At 40.3% G+C, this 16,317-nt stretch overlaps 1 protein-coding gene across 3 annotated transcripts in view; it reads right to left on the reverse strand.

The window, feature by feature from the left end:
- The window catches only part of vgll4b (vestigial-like family member 4b), a 44,553-nt gene that overhangs the window by 9,833 nt on the left and 18,403 nt on the right, over positions 1-16,317 (reverse strand). For 2 of the 3 annotated variants that reach the window (XM_017450503.3, XM_017450502.3), the window contains exon 3: positions 4,093-4,276. In XM_017450503.3, coding sequence (XP_017305992.1) covers positions 4,093-4,276 — 184 coding nt within the window. Of the gene's footprint in view, positions 1-4,092; positions 4,277-12,417; positions 12,813-16,317 lie in introns of those variants that run through there. The other variant, XM_017450501.3, reaches the window with a different exon arrangement.

Raw genomic sequence — 16,317 nt, forward strand, 5'->3', positions numbered from 1 at the left:
ACTGTTTCCCATCAACCATTCTTCAGTCAATCTGACAACCCTGAATTGTATATACAACACTACAGGAGACAAAGCACTAAATCTTTAGTGTGGGTAGCATAATGTTAATCGGAGCCAATGGATCCACTACTGATTTCAATTATGTGCCAAAAAACCTAATAAAAGATTTTTATTTTATAGGTTTTAAAAGATCACACATTGAGCCAAAAAGCCTGTAACTAACACCAATAGTACTTACTGTTTTTTTTTGTTTGTTTTTTGTTTTTGTTTTTTTACACGTGAATAACACTGATTTGTTCTGTGTTTCATTATATTATAAAATGTCAGATTTTATAAACTACTTGGCCAAACCACTTCATGACCGCAGTTTTCTGCTGTAGAAGTTCCTTTACCTTTACAGTCAAAACTGATTCATGTTGTCACTCCCTCGGTGCGCATACACCATGCCGAAATCGGCAGCTAACGATGATTTCATCAGCCCAAACCGCTATGGTGCTGGCTCTTCTCCACACCCCATTTGGCTGGCTCCAGAGCCATGAGAAATACTCGCTCTGAAATTTCCCAGCAGGCAGCTGAGGGCTTCCACGGCTCAGTCCTGGCTCGGAGTAAAAACCTTTACGACAGCACGCTTCACTGCTACACAGAACTTTTAATAAGAAGACTTAAGGTCAAAACTCATTTTCAAGCCTTCTTTAGTTTCTTAAAAAAAAAAAAAAAGAAAGTCCAAAACATTAGATCACTATTATATTTGAGAACTACATTTCAGGTTCAGCAGATTTAATTCCATTAAAGGCCCTTTATAAGACGCTTGTTATGAAACTAATCCTGAACCGTACGCAACACACACACATAGTTTGCGGGCTGGAGGCTGTGTTTTAAGTGGACTGCACTATGATTGAGGGACTTTTCCCTGCAGCGGAGGGACAGGCCAGAGCAGGCTTCCAGTACACAGTGGGCCCACAGGATAAGGGCGCCTTTGTTTTCAGCTCAGCAGTGAAAATGAGAAAATGGCCCCCGCCTGACTTTACTTTCAGTAATTCTGAAAAAGGGATCTGCAGTGTATATCCCTCCAACATTTGAATTCTGCAGGACAATTAATGGAGACATTTCTCCTGAAACATCACCCCGGTGCGGCTGAATACAGTGGCCTATTACTGAATTAATAATGTCGGTCTAATAATTGCATAAAACTGAAACAATGTCACATTGTAGGTTGGATCCTGTGAACAAAAGAAGGTAGTGAGGAAGAGAGAGAGAGTTGTTTTCCCCAACCCCCACATCTAGAACTCTGCAGGGTTTGCCCTTCCTCCTAGCACACAATAACAGAAACCTGAGCTGCCTTCCTTGTTGCCTCAAGCCCACGGTGTCAGGTGTCAGAGACATACTACTCATAAATAAAGAGACTGTGAAAGACTACGGGCTGGAGAGAACGCCAAAAACTTCTCAAACTTTGAAACGGCACGCAGAAATGAACTTACGAGTGCGTTGACTGCTATGAGATCACAGAAACTAGAATTAGCAATGAACGTTTCTAAAGAACCGAGTTATGCTGAAACACGTTCGAGAATACTACTTTTTTTTTTTTTTTTTAATTTATTTTTTTAACTTGCTGACCAAAAGAGACCACAAGAAACAGGAGCAGTGTTCTGAACATAGAACAATGCGCCTTTCAAAACTTTTCAAACTGCGACAAATCATATTTATTCATAAGCCTCCGTGGTTTTGCTGAGATTTGCAGTTTTGAACACACGCTACAAGCTTGGGCTTTAAAAAAAAAAAAAAAAAAAAAAATTTACCCTGCCATATTTCAAGGTGCATGCCAACAGAGCTAATTTAATGCTGGATATAATTTTTTTCCTCCCAGCCTGGAAATTGTATTAACGTGTTCGTATATTATGATATGGCTAAATAAGAGGAGAAAACGCACGTAAAAGAGACTTACTTCACTATAATGGCAAGTTTCTTGCACGTCTGAAACCTAATGTTTTGTTTATTTCGGTTAAGGAAACCAGGAAGTCATGAACCATAAGGGTATCATCAGGGTTGGAATCAGTGCTCAGCCTCAGTAACAACAGCACAAACATACTATCCTGTCTGACCTGGGATTTTTCAGGTGGGATGTCTTTTCAGCAAAGCTGTTAAACCTGATCCGAACGTTATTCACGCACCGACGGTAACGGACATGAGTTAGCTAAAAGCAATATACTTAATAAACTGAAACCGTGTATTACTGCGAATACAGCGGAAGTATTAAGAGGTTGGAAGTTGTGCGCGTGTGGGTGCTCGGGCACTAGAGTATTTGAATTAAATGCTTTAAAATGACCTTATGGTAAAATATCTTGTTCTGAAAGTGAAAGAGATTGCAGTTTATATCTAAATGAGAAAGAGTCAGAGAGAACCTTATAAAACAAAACAGCATTTCTTTAAAAAAAATCTACTTTCTAACCGCCCCAGAAGTATATCAGTATTCATCTGAAGTACATCTGAAGTGTAGACGACGTTGAACTTTAGTACTTTACCATCCTGCAAGCTGGAATGTGAAAACTTTGATGCCCCAGATCTCTAAACTGCTCTTCATCCGGATAGAATCTTATAATACTCGGGTCATGAAACGAGCAAACGTAAATGTAAGTCAGGGCCGACTGATTTAAAAACCCACCTCCTTTAGAAAGTGCAGACAGAAATACTTTGCCATGCTGAGAATGCACCAACTGCGAGACCCTTGAGGCTCTGAGTGCTTCGGTTGTTCTCTCTTTCTCACACTTGTGCCCTAATTTGTGGCACACAGATCTGCCTTGCACCGCAGTGTGTTATTTGACACTAAACCGTCATGTCTTGTGTCTCATGACTGCATGTTGCTGTTCCAAAGCTGAGCAGAAATGTGAGGAATGCGCGTGTGCTCCACCACAACAGAATGGAGACGCACCACAAATGGGCCACGTGTTCCACTTGTGTGCCTGGAATGGGAGGAATTCACAAGCATCAGCAATGATGCCATCCTGCAGTCCTTCCCCAAGCTGCTTTTCTTTTCGTGAGGATTTCATGCACAGCGACATTGGACAGACCGACGAGATCTTTAAATCTGTCCGCCGTCGCTTGTGACTGTCGTCATGATCTACATCTCAAATCAAAAGCCATCGCCAGACAGTCAAAAATATTTACTAATTTAGAAAATCCAGACGGCCGGTTCTTTTTTTTAAAATTATTATTATTATTATTCTAACGCTACCTGTAAAAGGAAAACCATTACTGTTAGTACTCAACACTTTTAGAACAGTAAATAAGTATGTGACTTGAGACATGAAGGTACTTTGGTCACGTGGTGCTATACTGCCTCCACTACTTATGTTGGTACTGCAGCACACAGACGCATTACGTTCATTTCCAAGGACGCGCATAGGATGGCAGCCATCTTGTGTTTGCGTAAAGGCCTTATTTTTGAGGGACACGTTGTGTGTGTACTTCCAGTAATCTACATATGACAGAAAGGGCATATTCGGACACACAGAACTTCTAAATGTGGATTTGCTAGGGCTTTTCCCGGTTATGCAGCTCAACAAGTACAGGATTTAATGCACAGGTAATAAAGATTTTAAATGAAACATTGTGATCAGAATAGCAAATGACTGGTTTAGACCATCCCTCATGCTGAAATTTTAGCAGCGACAGATTTTTCACCAGGCAGGTTTTGTTTTCAATACACACACATTTTAAAATAATAAACATCAGCTATATGCTGCGCTTGAAAGTGCATGATGCAGAAGTGACATGTTTTGTGATCCTTCATCTTTAAAGAGGCCTCCGAAGTCTGACTGCGCAGATTTGAGCACGTAATGCACGACACAATAACCTCCGCGTGACTAAGGTTAGGTAACTGCAGAGAGAGGCATGAAAGTGAAATACTGGTCACACGCATATGTATCTCACACTGTATGAATGGCTGATAAATGTCCACGTATTTATATATCGTGCAGAATGGACTGAAAATAATAATGTTTATACGGCTTCGAGACTTGAGAACACGTCGACGTGTGAATGGCGTTTTTAAAGCACCGAGAACATCAGCAGAGAATGGAAACAGATTGCACGTACAGGTGTGTAGCGAACAGGCGACTCATCTTGGCCACATGCTCGCTGTTGGGGTCCATGCTGTCGTCGTTCAGTTCGATGCTGTGTTTCCTCTTGCTGGGGCTGATGGGAGGAGGAGCTGTCCTGTGGTTATTGACTGTAGAAGACATGGGCTGCATTCTGGACTCGCCACGCAGCGCTGCTTCACCTGCGTGCAAACACAACATACGTGCTATTAATACTGCACAATCAGGGGCTTTGGATAAAAGCACAGAACAATCAAGGTTAAAAAAAATATATATATATTCCACTTTACACTCATTATTGTAGGCAGTCCTGTTGTTTAGAAAGGCTAATATAGGAGCGTGTGGTTTTGGGTTTTTGGGTCTGCTGTGAATTCTACTATGAATCAATGGATAGAAGTTTTGTATTAGACTGCTTTACTGATGATCATGCTTCTCTAACAGTTCCAGTTAGTATACAGGAAGGTAACTGGCAATAACATTGTGTCAACAAAATGAATACCCCATCCAAATAAACAAAGAAAGAAAGAAAGAAAGAAAGAAAGAAAGAATTTCACAGATATGTAAAACAAAAACACCTGCTATTTCATTACAGCAAGTTGATATTTTTTCTCTAAACAGACAGAATTTACGGGGAGCGAGAGTAAGTCTAATACCCTGCAAAGTCTCATTGTCCAGTATAAGACTAATGTTGGCATAAAATATTTAAAGAAAGGAAAAAAAGAAAAAAAAAAAAGCTCCCCAAGTAGCACATCAAAGTCCGGCTTTGTTCTTTTGATCTGAAACTGGACCACCAGGGTGAGGACCAGCATAGCATTACACTTATTGAAAAAACTACTTTTACAGCATCTGCAATTTCAGATCTGAATTAATGGCGTTTCAGAGCCATTTCAGAGAAGAGCTGCTGAGAACCAGGGCTGCATATTTACAGCACAGTGTGTGGGAGGAGAGCAGGAAAATTACAACTGGCAGTGTGGAGCAACTGGGACTTTCCACTTGGGATGAGGTTAGCGCGACTCAGAATCAACTTTTTATGAGATTTACTGAGCAAAATCCAAGTTCAACAGGCCTATTCTGAGAAACCCTGGGTCTGAGATAGCAGACTGCTTTTTCTTTGCTGAACCCTGAGGCATACATCATTCAAACGATGCATAATCCTAAATCATTCTCCAGACTTTTCAAACAAACAGCCGAGTGCAAAAAATTATTATTTTTTTTTAAAAATGTGCAAATCTGCATCATGCAGAGGTTCACCACAAGGCCTCTCCCACAACAAGTGCCCTATTTTCCTGACTGGCATGTTTCGGCTCGTCTGTCCTTGCTCCATGGCAACGGGAATGACATCATTGTTTTTTTGGCAGAAGTCGGGAGTGGGTAATAGAGAAAAGATAGCGAGCTCATATGAGGCTTAGAGAGACCCTTGACACATGATAGCTTATTTGCATTCGCCTCCAGAGAGGCTGTTCAATAGGAGGTGGGGAGCAGGGCGGTGTCGCAGGCTATTGTGATATTGGAGAGCGATCCATTAAGACCGAATTACAGTTTACAGTTTGACTCATGGGTGACAGAACAGAAAGGAGGATGTTTCACCCATTTCAACCAAGTGCCCGAAGGTGCCTTTTGAAAAAGTCAGGTTTAGACCGTACGGGACTTTATAAATACAAGAAGATCGATCATAATGGCATCTCCCATTTGGAAAAATGGGCACAGATCAAGAAGCTGCGAGTGTTTCAGGTCTTTACAGAATTTGTCTTTACTGCATACCAGAGTTATACACCAACTTCGTGTTTTGTGAATAAACTGGGCTTTCAAGTGCTTTATTCATCTCTTCCAAGCATTATACAGTAACCTACACTGGGAGTCATAAAAGATCCCTATCAATGTCAGAGGAGATGCGTTCAACCTCTGATCTGCTGAAAGGCGCTCATTAGGAGCACAAATGATCAAAGGCGAGCGCTTCTAAGGACTTCAAACGTCAGGCCAGGATGGGATTTTGTTACACAAGTGAGCCGACCAACCCGCACCATCGTAGTTACCACACACCTACACACACCGCTTTAGAAAGCAGAAAGAAGTTAAGCCTCGTCTTGGCAGTCATAGCGAGAGGGAGACGAGACACCTCGAGTTTTAAAACATAATTGGGTGGGTTTTGAAGAGGGGGTGGATGCGAATGCTTCGAACTCCTTGATCATACTATAAATGTTTGTGGATAATGATATTTCCCCTTTGCCTGAAATCTGATCTGCCCTCACATTCATAAAGCAGACAGCAACCAAAGCTCTTTATGTCCGTAATGAATGCCTGGAGTGAGCGGAAAAATGGGAGTCCTGGCAGGGGTATGTGGTGTGTTTCACCTGTTGGCTTTATCGCCTTTGTTCAGCAGAAAAAAAAAAAGTGACAGTCAGCATTTCAGTCTGAGCCAACTGGGCTTTGGTGAATTTAAACTCTGCTTGCTGGCATACAGCCCTAGAATAGTGTATCCGTATGAAGGATCTGGTAGCCTTGCAGGCTTGCAGCTATTAAATCATAAAACCAAAAGGAACTAGACATGCACGTTTCTGAACCAGTAAACTTTACGTTCCGTAAATAGTCTTGTAGTTTTAGCTTATCTGAGCAGAAAAACATAACCCAGGCCTATGTGAATATATAAACGTCTGCATTGATCTGATAAGTAACATTAACGACGTAAATAACACTTTAAAAATAATAAAGCAAATAATCAATACCAGCATAAATCAATGTTTATCCCATTTCGAAGTGAAATTAAATCCACAATGACCAATATGAACTAGGGCTGCAACAACTAGTCAACAAACTCAATCAGATCCAATAATTAAAATAGTTGGCAATGGATTCCAAATCTGATGGAAACGACAGCAAGGTTCATAAAAGTACGACCTCCACTAGATGGCATGAACTTACTACGTTACATTACACCATTGGCCGCATGACCTCACTTGTGTTTATGTGAAAAAGTTCGATTTGTAATCATTTGTTTGTGGGAATGTCTGAAACACTGGAAGTGCAATGAACCATACTTATTTATTTATCTTTTGTGCTCTATCAAAACCTCTTTTTCAACCTCCATACATGTTCGCGAGTCAAGTTATCGCGTCTCCATCCTGCTTTCGGCTGACGCAGAGATCAATCCCAAAGAGAGTCGATTCACTGGTTCCAAAATCTACGAGTCAACCACGAATCAGGGCTTGAAATGTAGGCAACACGTATAGGTGCAAGAAAACGAACCAGTAAAACTGTACAGAACACTGTAACCTTGTGTTGGTCTCGTTTGTCTGACATAAGCACTTCCTAATATTCTCCTAGTGCGACAGATTATCTAATAAAAGGTCAGTAATACCTGCAGTTAGTGACCGATTATTTAATTATTAGTTAAATGAACAGATATATTTTAACAAGACTTTACTGATTCAGATTTGCTCCTGTTTATTTGGCTTTGAGAAAGTCTTAATATACACAACATTTTATACAAGTATAAACAGACTTAAGTAAGCTGAACTTATATAAACGATTGTTTTCGCGCTGCTTTTCCTGGTAACGGTCGCGAACACGCTGAGAAGAGCAGCCCATAACTTATAACGACTTTAAACAAGTCAATTACAAGACCTCACTGCGCTGAACGCTCAAATTAAACACAGGCTTCGAGTTCGAATCCCAATAACTTGCGTCACAATCATGCACGTCTAATCCCTCCACATATGCACGCGCGTATATTGCTAACAAACACATGCCTGTGTCCTTGTCATAGTATACATTTAGGGTACGTTTACACGACAACGATGTACTAAAAACGGAAATATTTTACCTTTGCATTTTCAAAAAGTTTCACGTACAGACGACAACGTTGTCAAAATACGTGATCCGTGAAAACGACTAAAAACGCCGTGTTATGCAGGCTTTTGACATGCGGACGTTTTCCCTTCAACGACGCCATTGATAAAGTTTCCCACCAGCTGCTTGTCCTTCCAATTCTTACCCAAACACGCCTTCTGAATACACCTCGTCGGCGTAGATGCGGGTTAATAATTTGGCGTATGTAACAAATGCGTCTCCGCTGGTCGTAGTAGTGCTGCAGTAAATCTACACTTTGGCAAAATCTTGAGCAGCACAAACACAGTCCTGTCGTCCGCCACTGAAGTTTTAGAAAGTCTCGAGCATTGTTTTGAAGTACTCGCGCGCACGCCTATAGACTGAACACATAATACGCGTGCGCACGACGTCATCGTTTTCACACGTTTACACGGAGACGCTAACAGTTAAAGACTTGCGCTCTGAAACCCGTTTTCAAAAAAGTTTGCGCTTTCAGGCCCCAAAGCGGCGGCGGCGTCTACATGAAAGAGCAAAAACGCGGAAAAAGTTTTCAAAAACGTTGTCGTGTAAACCCTTATACAGGCACAGTAAGCACAAGTGTACCTCGCATTTCTATTGTTAGTTCTTGTAGCGTAGCTAAATAGTAGTACTAGTACTGTAAGCTAGCTACACATTAAGCTATGATAACAAGATCAGCGCATCCCTAGGCTCGTTCCTATTCAAAAATAACAGCTTGTAAAAGATCCAGACGGGCCTGGCTGGTTTAAACTTTATAAATATGATTAAACGACCACTCACAAACAATCTGCTCCTGCACTACTGAAGGCTTGAGCAACTGCCATCTTATCTACATGACTAAATTGGCTTTACAATCAAGTCATACCATCAGTACATACTGATTGTAGATACTATACACTGTTTATAGAATATTCCTGGCAGACCGCCGATGCTGACTGCTGCTTGTTCAGGCTGCGGGGCCAAGAAGTTTCACGTGCCACACTGAAATCAAGATATACAACACCACCACAACACAAGAAATCTAGTCTTTCCTTCATTGGCTAAGGTTACCGCATGTCACGGGCAGCAAATCCAATATGCTACTGGTGAGAAAAGGATTAAGCCGTGCTAGTTCATGGGATGAACCTAAATGCTGAACAAGCCAGCCAACATACCAGCATGCACTTCCAGTTCTCAGTGCACAAATACCCAGCATGCATACGGGCCTATTTTAAGGGATGATGCAGTGCTCTGGGTGCCCTGGAAGCTTCAGTATGTATAGCCGTGTGCTCTGGCGATTCTTTGGAGCGCAGCAAAAATAGCTGGAAAGTCTGCCGTGCTGCAGCGAGCGAAAAAAAAAGCCGTGATTGTGTATTTACATCCCCTGTCACTGGGTCACGTGATCCACCAACTTTACACAGCGTACAAAGCTGAACACTGAGGCAAGCAATAACGGAGCTGAACGCCATCTCAGCCACATCAACGATCCAGTCTCATGCTTCGGGATAGGTGTTTTCCATCAACGCACCAGCTTATCTTTGCACTGATATCTCAAAACAAGGATGAGTCATCAGACAAAGGAAGAGGAAGAAGCGGCTTCTTAAATCATTAAGACAATAAGCATTTACCAAGTCGTACTTTGTGTGTAGAAAAGATGAAGATCTTTATACCACCATACTTGGAGATACCTTCGCATTAAAATATATTATTTTTCAGAAATTTTACTAAGAAAGCACCAACACGGGCTACTTTCACTTAAGAGAGAGATTTTACTGAGGTCATATCACAGGAACAATATCATATCGTCATACATCGCATCGGCCGTACTGTATGTCTGAACAATAACTTGCTATAAACGTGCTAAATTTAACCATGGGAACAATTTCTGGTGATATGGTAAAAACCAAAACAGCGCTATCAACACTTGATACAACTAATCTGTATTTTCCAAAAACATCCACCTACCAGTTTATGTCTAGCTGACACAATTATCCAAAGTGACTTACAACTGAGTCAGGTTACAACCCAGCATAAAGCTGAAGATGAAGGTTGAGAGCCGTTTACAAGAGACCTGGAGTTGCTCTCTGGCAGTCCCGGGATTTGAACCCGCAACCTTCTGGTCGTTTGTGCAGTCACTATGGCTGCCATGCCTGCTTTCTCTTCAGGCACGTAAAATTGAAAAGGTCATGGAGTAATTCGACTCCAGGGCTGGACACTATAACAATACATCATCAATTTTATGACCTGACATCACAAGACCCTTTTAAGAGAATACTGAAAGAATAATAGAGCATCATTATAACACTGTATGACTCCAGTGTTGCTCACAGTGACATTAATTAAAATATTACTTTGTTAACAAACCTAAATAAGTTCTGTCCTACCTAGAAGGCAGCAAAAGGAGAGCAGTCATCCAAGATGATATTTTTTAGATCATATTTGAAGGCACATGTCAATTATATTTTGTTCACCAGAAGAACACAGTATACCATTATAAAGTAAGGTCCTTAGTACTATTTGAAAACTTAACATCAGCACATGTCTAAGAACAAGGCATAAATTAAATATCCCCCCCATACAGCCTGCTGAAGCTTCTGGGACACGTTTCTGTTCTCGACAGGTTACGGCTGACAACAGGCGTCTGGTACTGCATGGTACGACGGGGGGAGAGCCTTACACCTTCCCCTCCACCCAAACACACTCAAGTCTGATCACACACTTCATTTGTGAACTCGACAGCCACGCTGACACTCGTCCAGTTTGGGAATTCAAAATGAAAACCCAAGTGCAAGTAATCAAACAACTCCAGTGTCACAACAGTTGCTCAAACGGTTATCTCACTGAACAATGAGAAAACCACGATACTGAAATATCATCATACTGAATTTTGAGTCTGCCTCTTCTCCAAAAAAAAAAAAATAAAAAAAATAAAAAAAAAAAAAAAAAAAGTCAAATGTCCTTATGCCGCTTCATGATAGAAGACCACTGGTCTCAGCATTGGCAGCTTCGTCCGGGATGGACCATAAGAACAGCAACAATATTTCTGAAGTGTCCACAATGCCAATATTGTGCCAGGTGAAGAATACAATAATGTTTATGCCTAGTTCAGATCCATAGATCTTTCAACAAACTTACTCTCCATCATGAGAGCTTTGGAGAAAATTTCACCTTATCAAAGTCCCTGTAGGTCAAGGCGAGGGGGAAAAAAACCCCCAAAATCTATGAGATAACACGCACGCAGGCACGCACGCAGGCACGCACACCTCGGTTCTGTTAAAGAGCAGCATGTATTGTGGATTTTATAGACATCTGTGAACGTTGCTGTTTCACAACAGGAAGGATGTAGCAAGGAAACTGATCAACATCTGCACCATTACACAGGAACGCTAGACAGGATCCAGTCTGGGAACTGGATCGCTCTGCGTGACAGTATCAACACTCGGTGTGAAAGTAAACACGAAGACACCTAACGGTTAAAGGAAAAGTGCGTAATACCATGTAGTAATCAGAACAAACGCAAAGTTTTATCAAACCCATAAAATGATCCTGATAATCTCTGTGTTCTTTCATATACGGTATGGACGCCAAACTTAAAACCTTTGTCCAATGTGTCCTATTTCTATATACTGCAATCATTATATGCCTAGTATCATTGCCCCTGTTCTGTTTCGTTCAAGATTCGTTTAACTCACTAAATCATAATGGTAATCATAATATTCTTGGTTATTCGTCCTTTTGACAGGTCACTTGAATCGAACAGGTTTAATCCAAACCTCAATAACTTAAAAACACATCATTGTGCGCATATGAATAAAAAGTCTAATATCACATCCTATAACAATAAAGAGTCACTCAATGCAAGTTTCGGAGTCCACGCTTTAACATACTACGGCTGTTTTACAGTAAAAGTCCGCTCCAGAAATCTTCTCAAGAGCTTATGAAGGGTCACACAACACAACACCAACTCCAAGTAAAACATCACGAGGAGAACTGAAGCTGTAGAGGAAATACATGAAGAACAGACATGTGAATGCACTCTGAATGACTTTACAGAGGTGAACAGTGTGATGTACTGATTCTAGAGCTATACGCTGACACCAAAGTAAAGCAGAAACTGTATAAAGATCACTGAGTATTAATATCAGTCTATATTACTGCCATGCTTTATTCCTCCATCAGTCTATTTACTATTACTCTCCATCACTATCTGCTCTAATTACACTACATTCATGAGGTCAGTGTCTAACATTACCACTTTTAATCCTTTGGTAAGACATGTGTGACCCTGATATGCTACTGAAAGAATAACAAACCCGTCCTTTTGATAGATTTTGATGGTTGTATAATGCTGTATTTGGTTCTAAAGGCTGTTTCTACTTCAGTTTGAACTCAAGAAGTTGTTAAGGGTGCGGGATAAAAGTGGACACGACAACAAATTTAGCATAACCTAAAAACAACAACAACAACAACAACAACAACAACAAGTAGTATAGAATTTTACCGTCGTAGCATAAAATGCCAATGTTGTTGTTCATTTTGTCCAAGTACTGATAGTTCAACAGGTCCATCTTGGTAAATAGCATTTATCAAACCAACGGGGGGGGAAAAAACGGCAAAGTCGTTCTCCAACCGAGCTACAGAAAAAGAAAAAAAAAAGGCCCAGCCTTTAAAAACTCCTCGCAAATGTAACTTCAACCCGTCGAGGGTCGAAAACTTTAACACGAGCTATTCACACGACTGTCGAAAGAACAGAAAGAAAAGTTTAAAAAGCACTTGAAATGAATTGTTTGGGGACGAAAAAATAAAAAGGAGCGGACCGCGTCAGTTCTCCTCACAGCCCCGCTGTAAGTCAACTGCACTCACTGAAGCGGGCGCGCGCGCGTACGCTCTGCTCTCTACCACCCGACTCGAACACTGCGCATGCGCGCTACATCACTAAACGCTTCGGACGGCACTGCGCATGCGCGCTACATCCGCAGACCCGCCCCCCCCCCTCTTTTCTTCTTCTTCCTGAACGAAAGCTGAATCCCAAACAGCTCCCATGTATACCACAATTTAACCATGAATATGGATTATGGAAAAATACAATGCAAATGGAAACAAAGACTGCTATACCTAAGAGTGTAAACTTTTTTTAAACGTTTTAATACAAACTCGCACACACAATTCTCACACACACACATACACACATATATATATATATATATATATACACACACACACACACACACACACACTTTGTTGTGCCACATTTAGCTTTGATTACAGTGTGCATTCACTGTGGCACTGTTTCAACAACCTTGCGCAACGTGACAACGTTTATTTCCACCCAACGTTGAATACATTTTTGTCCGAGATCTTGTATCGAGGATGGATGACTCGAACCACACTAAAGTCTCCTCCAGCACATCCCCAAACACTTTCAATGGGGTTAAGGTCAGGACTCTGTGGTGGCCCATTCATGTGTGAAAATGATTCCTCATACTCCCTGAAACACTTTCAAAATTTGAGGCAGATGAATCTAGGTATTGCCATCCTGGAATATGCCTGTTCCATCAGGAAAGACCAAAAAATTAAAAAATAAAATAAAATAAAAAATTGATGGGTTAACCTGGTCATTCAGTACTCAGCTGACTTCATTTTATTTCGGCATAATGTTGCTGAACCTAGATCAACCTAGAAGCATCACTTCATGTGCTTCCCTTCCTACCCTGATGCACCCATCGCTTTGGAATAGGGTAAATCTGGACTCATCAGACCACATGACCTTTCTCTATTGCTCCTCAGTCCAAGCTTTATGCTCCTTAGCAAATTGGAGTCATTTTTATCTGATTAACCTCACATCCTGTAAGTTCTCCTCATACTGTGCATGTGGAAATGCTCTTACTTTCACTATTAAACATAGCCATGAGTTCTACTCTCGATTTGTTTTACAATGTGACTTCACCAAGTGTTTTAAAGATCTCCGATCACAATCATTCAAGATTTTGAACATTCATTTTTCCCACCATATTTGCGGACAGTTCACTACTCTCTTTCCAGCTTTTAATACTGCGTTGGACACTTCTTAACCCAATTCCAGGGATTTCAGCAATCTCCTTAGTTGTTTTCTTTGTTTGAAATGGGCCAATAATCTGCCCTTTCTTAAACACAGTAACATCTTTTCCACGACCACCGGATACATCTTCCGACATGCTTGTGTAAGAAATAAGAAGCTACACACTGCATCAGTTAGGGTTAAAAGAACTGTCTCCAGCTGAAACATATTAATCACTGCAACAATGATCCAAGCACAGGCTCTTAAGTATTTGCTTATTTAAATCCAAATAGCAGACTTTTTTTGGCCAGGCAGTGTGTGTAATAATATATATATATATATATATATATATATATATATATATATATATATATATATATATATATATATGTGTGTGTGTGTGTGAGAGTGAGTGAGAGGGAGAAAGATAGATAGAAATATTCAGATATTCTCAGCCTGTTTCAATTAATAATATATTCTTACTGTGACAAATTAACATTAAACAAAAAGTAAATGAAAATAAAGTAATAAATCAATAATGTAGATCAGTGGTCACCAGCCCTCTTCTTTGAGGTCTACCATCATTGAGGTCTAAGCAAACTCGAACACACATGTTTTAGTTGATCAAGAACTTCTTAAGGCAATGATTAGATGATTAGATGATCAGGTGAGCACGATTAAGGTTGGAGACATCATGGTTGGTTAAAGTCTTCAGGAAGGTCGATCTCCAGGAACAGGGTTGGTGACCACTGATTTAGATACTAAATACATTGCTGTACATAGTGAAAACAGAAAACATTATATGAATCAAGAAAAAAAACAAACAAACAAACAAAAAAAAACGAGCATTTAAATGAAATGGCTAATTAGATATACGTAATAGGTTATATTAGCCTACTACCCTTCTGCTACAATTATCAAAAGTCAACTTTCTAAAACCATTCATATTACACACACTGCCTGGCCAAAAAAGGCCGCTGCTTGGATTTAAATAAGCAAATACCTAAGAGCCTGTGATTGGATTTTCCTAAATAAATTTTAATAGAAGTAAAACACAGAAGTCGTGCTGTGTGTGATTACTAGCAATACTCTAGTGCCCCCTGGTGGCAAACACACAGTGTTGAATCAGCTTCATCAGGTTGAGCAGGATATTTAAAGCCTTATTAAAAAATGATTGTGTCATTTATGCTCACATTTTTCACTTTCTACAAGCTTGAGGATGTCTACTTATAATGCTCTATGCAGGGGGTTACATCATAGTGTAATACATCCCGTATCGTGTACATTTGCATGCTTAGCAACATTGGAGACTGGGATATTCTTGTTATCAAATAGAAGTTAAATATAACTGCATGAATTTATATATTATTAATGCTCAAACAAAGAAAAAAAAAAACATTCCTCCATACTGGTACGCTGGAATGGAATGACAAAAGACGATACACAGGAAATACAGAGGCGACGCACTCAATAGTGTTGAAGACAAAACATTAAACGGATGGCATGAGAGCATAACATTTAACGATCTGAATGCAGACGGTTGACTGTCAAACCAGCAAGACGACTAATATTATACCTAGGGTGTGCCCATGTAGTGTTTTCCCCACACAAAGATAAACTGTTGGATCGTGTGTATCTAATTGTGCTGGTTAGTCATTATTAAATGAGCATGCCTGACCGGTTAAGATGAAGAAAGAAGAAAAAAAAAGGTGTTAGAAATCTGGGTGTTACACCTTCATTAAGATGCATGTGGCACTAGCAGGCTTCATGTGAACAATCTTGGAAAAGCTACACTTAATAAACTTATAATAAACAGAACTTATAATGATACTTTATTGAATAATGAAAAAACAAAACAAATCAATATAAGGACTGAGCACACCCATTCTATAACTGTTATATATTATATTATTCTATCATTATTATATCATGTAAATGTTTTAGCACTAATCTCTTTAAGCATGTAGAAAAAATCTGTAGTCCAGGCGCCCAGGACCAGCAGATTTCATGTCCAGGCTATTTGTTTTGTATTTGCAGTTATCCTGTGGACAAGTCCAACCTTCTGACCTTCACAAAATGTAGGAGGTCTATGTAGTGTGTAGGATATAGCAAAACCGTTGCGTATATCTCTCCCGCTTACCGCATACAGTTGCCTCGCAGTTCAACATATGCTCGCCAGACTATATCTTTTACATGCGAAGGACAAAACTTCACCTAGACACTCATGCAATAATACAAAATCAGCCAAACATCTGGCAGCAGCACGATTCATAAAATCATGCCGAGCTTCGTTTAGCGCTCATGTCAAACATCAGAACGGGGGAGAAATGATCTCGGTGGCTTTGACCGTGCAATGGTTGTTGG

The sequence above is a fragment of the Ictalurus punctatus genome, chromosome 21 (genome assembly GCF_001660625.3).
Source record: "Ictalurus punctatus breed USDA103 chromosome 21, Coco_2.0, whole genome shotgun sequence".
NCBI classification, from domain to species: domain Eukaryota; kingdom Metazoa; phylum Chordata; class Actinopteri; order Siluriformes; family Ictaluridae; genus Ictalurus; species Ictalurus punctatus.